A 7,714-nucleotide genomic window follows, 5' to 3' on the forward strand; every position below is an offset into this window, starting at 1 on the left:
CCCTGGGGGATACCCGGGCGGGGGGGATACCCGGGCGGGGGGGATACCCGGCCCTGGGGGATACCCGGGCGGGGGGGGGATACCCGCTCCCGGGGGATACCCGGACCTGGGGGATACCCGGCCCTGGGGGGATACCCGGCCCTGGGGGGATACCCGCTCCCGGGGGATGTCCACTCCCGGGGGATGCCCGCTCCCGGGGGATGTCCCGCACGGGGGTCCCCGCCCGCCGCCGCCTCCCCCGCCCCTGCCGGGGGGTTCCGCCTGCCGGGGCGGGCGGGCAGGAGGGGCCGGGGGCGGGCGGGGGGCGGCTCCTCCTGCCCCGCTCCCGCCGCCCCCCGCCCCCGGCCCCGGCCCCGGCCCGGCGGCGGCGGCGATGGAGCCCGGCCCGGGGCCGGCCTGAGCCGCGATGCGATGGAGAAGCTGGCGGCGGGGCTGGCCCGGCTCCGCTGGAGCCCCGCGGCGCTGCCCCTCGACGCCATCGTCAGCCAGTGCCGCCTGCCCACCCTCGTCTGCCTCGGGCAGGGTGAGCCCGCAGGGGGAGGACACGAGAGGGGGATGAAGACTGGAGGGACGAGAAGGAGGAGGAGGAGGAGGAGGAGGGAGGGAGGTTGGAGTGATGGGGAGGAGGAGGAGGGTGGGAGGAAGGCTGGAGGGACCAGGGGAGGGAGGGAGGGAGGATGGAGGGACAGAGAGTGAGGCTGGAGTGATGAGGAGGAGGGAGAAAGGATGGAGTGATGAGGAGGAGGGAGGGGTGGAAGGCGGAGGGATGGGGAGGGAGGGAGGAAGGCTGGAGAGTGAGGACGAGGAGGGAGGGAGGTTGGAGTGATGAGGGAAAGGAAGAGACGAAGGACGAAGGGACCAGGGAGCGGGAGGGAGAAAGTCTGGGGAGACGAAGAGGAGGGAGGGAGACTGGAGTGATGAGGAGCGGGGAGCGGTGGAGGGATGAGGAAGTGAAAAAGGCTTGAGAGTGAGGAGGAGGAAGGCTTGGAGGGAGAGGTGGAGAGTGGAGGGATGAAGAATAAGATAGGAAAGAGAGAGGCGAGGAGAAGGAATGGTGACTGGAGAAGTGAGGAGGATGTGGGGGGAGAGAGGAAGGCTGGAGGGGTGTAGAGCAGGCTGGAAGAGGCTGAAGGGATGAAGAGGAGAAGGACTGGAGGGAGCAGGAGAAGGAAGGAGTCTGGAGTGCTGAGGAGGAGGGAGGGAGGGAGGAAGGGAGGAAGGCTGGGGCCAGGTGAGCCCAAGCTGCTGTCCCGGCTCCAGGGCTGCTCTGGTCGGATCCTTCCGGAGGGGGGAGGGGGACTGGGGGGCCGGGGGCTGCCCCTCAGGGGGGTCCCTGGGCTCCTGCCCCGTGGGGATGTGAGGGGGGAAGTTGTGGATCTCAGGCTGCTCCCACTGTCCCCAGCCACGGCCCAGCGCTTTCCCCCCCGTGACCCTTCCCGGGTGACACTCTGGAGGTGCTGGCACCAGGCTGGCAGGGGCCGGGAGCCACCGTGTCCCCTCCCCGCGCTCCCTGGGACACGGCCTGGCTGGGGGGGCTGCCTGTGACCCCCCGGCCGGGCTGGGTGGGGCCGGGGGGTGCAGGGGGACCCCGCGGAGCAGGGCCCGTCCCGGGGGCCGGGGGTGCCGGGGGGGTCGGGGTGCCGCTGTTCTGGAGGGCTCCCGGGGGGGCCTGCGCCGGCCCCGACTCAATAAACTTCTTGTTTGCGGCGGCTGCAGCTTTTCAGGGGGGACAAAGAAATTGTTTCCTGGGCAACTGGCGGCTCTTGGCAGCGGCACCTGCTCATCCCTCGCTCCGGCCGGGCAGCGGCGCCGGGGGGCGGGGGCGGCTGGCGCTGGTGACAGCCCTGTCCCCCCGCAGGTGAGCGCGTGGAGGGGGTGACAGCCCAGGACGTGCTTCTGGTCCACTCGTGCCGGCAGTGGACCACGGTGACAGCTCACAGCCTGGAGGAGGGCCACTACGTCATCGGGCCCAAAATCGACATCCCGCTCCAGTACCCAGGTGGGGGGGCTGGGGACAACGGGAATGGGGTCCCTGGGCCAGCAGGGCCGGGACCCGCCCGAGGGGCTGCTCCAGTAAGGTCCAGCCTGGGGTAGGAGATGCTCTGGTTTGGGGGCTGCCCCCACCCCTGGCAGAGCTGCAGGGGCTGCAGAGGGGGCTGGCAGGGATGGGGATGGGAATTGGGATGGGATGGGATGGGATGAGATGAGGATGAGGATGAGGATGAGGATGGGATGGGATGGGATGAGGATGAGGATGAGGATGGGATGGGATGGGATGGGGATGAGGATGAGGATGGGATGAGGATGAGGATGAGGATGAGGATGAGGATGGGATGAGGATGAGGATGAGGATGGGATGAGGATGAAGATGAGGATGAGGATGAGGATGAGGATGAGGATGAGGATGAGGATGAGGATGGGATGAGGATGAGATGAGGATGAGGATGAGGATGAGGATGAGGATGAGGATGAGGATGAGGATGAGGATGAGGATGAGGATGAGGATGGGGCTGGGTTGGGGCTGGCAGTGCAGACGAAGGTGCTGAGCTGCCTCTGCCGGCAGCCGCCGGAGCCTTAATGACCCCTCTAAGTGCTCCATGGCGGTAATGAGTCCTGCTAATAAATAAATAATGGGAAATGGAGAGGGGGAGGGGTTAATCACCCGTCCCCCGGGGGATGGAGGGGGCTGGGCAGTGTGTTAACAGCGTTCGGGGGCTCGGCCGTGGCCAGCGGTGCTCCGGCATGTGGGGCTGAGCCGGCTCCAGCCTCGGGTGCCCCCGGAGCCAAGCGAGGAGCTCCGCTGTCCCAGCTCCGCCGGCCGGGATTAATATTCCCGTCAGGTCCGTGGCCGGCAGCCGATGCCGGTGGTTTGGCTGCGGCTGCGGCTCCCCCGCTCCCGTTCCTGCCTTTCCCCCTGTCCTGCGCGCTCCCTCCCCGCTCCCTGTCCCGGCACGGGATCCCGGGGGGCAGCGGGCACCCCTCGCAATCCGGGCTGCCCCGGGAGTGTTCTTCCATTCACAGGAAGGCTTTTGGGGAGTCCCTGCAGCTCTGGGGGTGCCGAGTGGCACTGCTGAGACACCCCGAAACCCCCAGCTGCTGCTGGGGTGGGGCTGCAGGGCCGGGGGACGCTCTGGGGTCCCCCTTGCAGCACTTGGACATCGGCAAAGCCCACGGGAGTGGCCCCAAAGTTGTGCTGGGGACCCCCGGCTGCCTCCGGGCTGGCTGCCCCCCATGAAGGGCTGTGTGGCCCCGGGGGGGGGACAGCAGGTCCCTGTGAGCAGTCGGGCTCCTCTCACCTCGGTGGGCTCGGGGGTCCCCGCAGGGAAGTTCAAGCTGCTGGACCAGGACCGGGACCTCCGTGAGCCCGTGCAGTACTTCAACAGCGTGGAGGAGGTGGCCAGCATCTTCCCAGACCGCATCTTCGTCATGGAGGCCATCACCTTCAGCGTGAAGGTCCCGGGGGACGGCAGGGGACGGGGCTGGGACAGCGGGGGACACCGGTGGGATGTCAGGGGACACCGAGGACAGTGGTGGGGCAGGAGGGGAGCACTGGGGAGTAGGGGCGAGGCAACAGGGACCTTGGGGGTTGGTGGGACATCAGGAGAGGATGGTGGGGCAGCAGGGAGTGGTGGTGGAGCATCAGGAACAGTGATGGGATGTCAGGGAGGGTGATGGGATGTCAGGGATGGAGGGGACACATCAGGGATGGTGGGGACACATCAGGGAGGGTGGCAGGGTGGCAGGGATGGTGGGGACACATCAGGGATGTTTGGGACACCTCAGGGAGGGTGGCGGGGTGTCAGGGATGTTTGGGACACCTCAGGGATGGTGGGGACACATCAGGGAGGATGGCGGGGTGTCAGGGATGGTGGGGACACCTCAGGGATGGTGGGGACACATCAGGGAGGGTGGCGGGGTGTCAGGGATGGTGGGGACACCTCAGGGAGGGTGGCGGGGTGTCGGCGGCCCGGGGCAGGGCAGCGGGTGCCACGTTGGGGCTGTCGCGGGCAGGTGGTGTCGGGGGAGTTCAGCGAGGACAGCGAGGTTTACAACTTCACGCTGAACGCGGGGGACGAGCTGACGCTGATGGGGCAAGCGGAGATCCTGTGCGCCAAGACGGTGAAGGAGAAGTCGCGCTTCAACAGCCTCCTGCGCAAGCTGGGCAAGGCGGCGCCGGCGGCGGGGGCGCGGCAGGTGAAGGGCAAGATGCCGTGTCTGATCTGCATGAACCACCGCACCAACGAGAGCCTCAGCCTGCCCTTCCAGTGCAAGGGCCGCTTCAGCACGCGCAGCCCGCTGGAGCTGCGGCTGCAGGAGGGCGAGCACACCATCCGCAGCATCATCGAGAAGGTCAGGCTGCCCGTCAACGTGGCCGTGCCCAGCCGGCCCGCCCGCAACCCCTACGACCTGCACGCCATCCGCGAGGGCCACTGCTACAAGCTGGTCAGCATCATCTCCAAGACGGTGGTGCTGTGCTGCATCCTGCGCCGGGAGGAGCTGGTGCCCTTCCACTTTCTGCTGCTCACCGACATGCCCCGCTTCCAGCTGCCCGAGGGGCTGCTGGCCGGCGACCCGCAGCTGGAGAAGCTGCTGCGGGACAGCGCCGCGTATTGCCACGACCGCTTCAACCCCGACGAGTACTCGCGGGCCGTGCGGGAGGCCAAGCCGGACCTCCTGGAGGAATGTGCGAGCCCGCGGCGCCTGCGGCTGTGTCTGCCCGGCCGCGGCCGCGAGGAGCTCAGCCGGCCCCTGCAGCGCCTCTCGCTCTGTGCCTGCGGCTCCGGGGGTCCCCGGGAGCCCCCCGCCCGCTGCCAGGGACCGCGGGGCCTCGGCGGGGGCACCCCGCGCCCGCCGCTGCCCGACTTCCCCGAGCCCGAGCGGGAGTACATGACGCCCGACTGGGCCGAGCCCGAATTCAGGACTCAGGAGCCGCTGGAGATTCCCTACGAGGAGCTGTGGAGCAATCCCAGCCCTGAGGGCTGCTGCGAGCTGGGCAGCACCGGCGGCCGGCCGGACCTGGTCTCCTTCGGGGCTGTCACCCCGCTGGGCTCCCCGCAGCGCCCCGGGGACGAGCCCGGCGGGGACACCCCGCCCCCCGTGCCACCCAAATCGGAGGCGGTAAGAGCCCGCTGCTGTCCCCAGGGACCGGCGGTGGCATGGCAAGGCCAGCCCCGACCCCGTCCCTGTCCCCTGGCCCCGGGGTCCCTCCCCGGCTCTGCGTGGTCACCCAGATCCTCAGAGCTCAGTTCCCCATCACCAGATCCTCAGGGACACCCTCGTACCGCGGTACCCGCGGCTCCCCGGGGCTCTCTGCACCATCGAGCGCCTGAAGCTCTCGGGCTGCCCGGAACCGTGGGGTACCCAGACCCTCTGCGCTTCCCTACACAAGGGGGCACCCAAAATTTCAGGCTCCCCTTCACCACGGGGCACCCCAATATTTTGGTCTCCACGGGGAAGGAGGGCCCCGAGTCTCCCCATTTGCACCCGGAGCTTCGTGGTTCGGCAGGACCGGCTGTCCCCGAGCTCCCCCTCGCCCCTCCAGCCGCGGGGATCCCCAGCTCGCCCCGGGGCCCTGACGGCGCTGCCTCGGTTGCAGGTGAAGGAGGAGTGCCGGCTGCTGAACGCGCCCCCGGTGCCGCCCCGGGGCAGCCGCCCCCCGGCCCCCTGCAGCCCCCCGGCCCCCCTGCGCTGCCCGAAGCTGGCACCCGCGCCCTCGCCCAGCCCCAGCCTCTCCTACTACTCCTCGGGGCTCCACGACGGGTGAGTGGCTCTGGGGACCCCGGGCTGGGCGGGGGTGGCTCCTGCAGCCCGGGGATGGGGACAGCGCTCCGGGGTGATGGTGACTCTGCCCCGCTCCCCGCAGGTCGGTCCCGCGGAGCGGCAGCGCCTCGCCCTCTCCCGACGCCTACTCGCTGTACTGCTACCCCTGCACCTGGGCCGACTGCAAGGCCGCCGAGCCCCCCGGGCGGGCGCTGCCCCCCGCCCAGCCCGCGCCCAGCTCCTGCTCCGAGCCCTGCGCGTTCCCCGAGCCGGGGGCCGAGCCGCCGCTGCAGCCCTTCCGCAGCTGCCCCCGCCTCAAGCCCCCGCACCCCCAAAAGCGCTTTGCACCTTTCGGGGCGCTCAACCCCTTCGCCGGCCCGGCCGAGTGGCCGGAGAGCCCCGAGTGGCCCAAAGCGCCTTCGGCCCCGGCCGCGCCCTCCTCCTCCTCCTCGCCGGAGCCCTTCGCCCCCGCCGAGGAGCCGGCGGTCCCCCCTCGGCCCCCCAAGGGCTTGGACGGGGACGGCATCGTCATCCGGGGGGCGGCCCCGCTGTCCCCCGCGGTCCTGCGAGGGGCCGAGGGCGTCACCCGCCTGTACCTGGCCCAGGGGGTCATCGAGGTGCCGCCGGCAGCGCGGGGCGATGGGGCAGCGCCCCCGGCCGCCCCCCGGCCCAGCGGGGACAGCCCGGCCTGGCTGCCGCCCGCCGACCTGTCGGCGCTGTCGCTGGAGGAGGTGTCCAAGTGCCTGCGCTTCATCGGCCTCTCCGAGGACGTCGTGAGCTTCTTCGCCCGGGAGCGCATCGACGGCAGCATCTTCGTGCAGCTCAGCGAGGAGATCCTGGCCGACGACTTCCGCCTCACCAAGCTCCAGGTGAAGAAGATCATGCAGTTCATCAAGGGCTGGCGCCCCAAGATCTAGTGCCACACTAGGGACCCCCGGCACGGGGGGGGTCCCCAAGTTCACCCGGCTCCGGGTGGCCCCGCTCCTGCCCCTCTTTGATGCTGCAGGTTCTCCCTCCCCACCGCCCAGCCCTTCCCTCTTCCCGTTTTAACACTGGACAGGAATTTTGGCCCCAACGGGCTGGAAAACACTGGATTTTGCGTCGACTGGTTTAACTTAATCCTTGTGGATTAGCATAATAAATGTACGGGAGACTAATGAGCTCCCAGAGAAGGCCCTTGCTCGGGGAGGAGGGGAAGGGGGGAGGATGGATGCTCCGAGGGGTTTCTCCCCTCCCTGCAAGACCCTTCCCATCTCTTGGGAAGGGATTCATGTCCTCCTCCAAGGGCAGATGATCCTGGGGGGATCCCACAGGCTGCAAGGAAGCGCCCTTGGTCTGAGAGAGCCCCAGGCACATCTGGGCAAGCAGCAGCAGCAGCTCCCAGAGCAGGGGCAGGTCCTGGGAATGCTGAACTCCCCAGGGGGGCTGAAGGCTGGCTACCAGCCCTGTGCCTCCCCCAGAACTCAGAAGAGGCAATGAGATGATGTCTTGTCCCAGTTTTGGTCTGGGAGCTTTGAAAGACAGGGAGAAGTGACATGAAGAGCAGCAGCATTCAGCTCCTGGCCCAAGACCTGCCAGGGAGCAGGAAAATGGCTTGAAGCTGGAAAGGAAGGCAGGGAGGGGGGGCAGGCCAGTGACAGGTGCCCGGAGATTTAAAGCCTTTTAGTTTAACTTGATCTCTCCCCATGGGGGGCCCTTCTGGCCTTTGGCTGCTCCATCTGCAATTACAGGCGGGTCCATCTGCCAGGATCACCCCGTGGCAGAGGGAGCTAGAGGCTCCTCACAGCCCCTGAGTGACAGCAGAGGTGACACTGCTTTGCCCTGTGCTGCTGCAATCCTGCCCCTCCACGGGACCCAGCATGCCATGGACAGAACCCCAGGGCACTGCCTGAACCAGTCGATCCCAACTCAAGCCGTTCCCTCAGGGAGACAGGAGGAGAACCAGGAGTCCAAA

General features: G+C 68.7%; 1 protein-coding gene across 1 annotated transcript; it reads left to right on the forward strand.

The window, feature by feature from the left end:
* Positions 1 to 353: 353 nt before the first annotated feature.
* GAREM2 (GRB2 associated regulator of MAPK1 subtype 2) lies at positions 354 to 6,854 on the forward strand. Its single transcript, XM_086875298.1, has 6 exons — positions 354 to 523; positions 1,859 to 1,999; positions 3,323 to 3,453; positions 4,012 to 5,118; positions 5,597 to 5,760; positions 5,864 to 6,854. The coding sequence occupies exons 1-6, from the start codon at positions 412 to 414 to the stop codon at positions 6,675 to 6,677; spliced, it is 2,469 nt and encodes an 822-aa protein (XP_086731424.1). The 5' UTR covers positions 354 to 411; the 3' UTR covers positions 6,678 to 6,854.
* Positions 6,855 to 7,714: the final 860 nt, after the last annotated feature.

Source organism: Cyanistes caeruleus, chromosome 2 (assembly GCF_971803275.1).
Source record: "Cyanistes caeruleus chromosome 2, bCyaCae1.hap1.1, whole genome shotgun sequence".
Classification (NCBI taxonomy): domain Eukaryota; kingdom Metazoa; phylum Chordata; class Aves; order Passeriformes; family Paridae; genus Cyanistes; species Cyanistes caeruleus.

Bases quoted from the DNA above. Each gene is read 5' to 3' on its own strand.
- GAREM2 (XM_086875298.1), top strand. From the start codon at position 412: ATGGAGAAGCTGGCGGCGGGGCTGGCCCGGCTCCGCTGGAGCCCCGCG. The intron at 524-1,858 runs GTGAGCCCGCAG...GTCCCCCCGCAG, and splicing joins CCTCGTCTGCCTCGGGCAGG to GTGAGCGCGTGGAGGGGGTG. The intron at 2,000-3,322 runs GTGGGGGGGCTG...GGGTCCCCGCAG, and splicing joins CATCCCGCTCCAGTACCCAG to GGAAGTTCAAGCTGCTGGAC.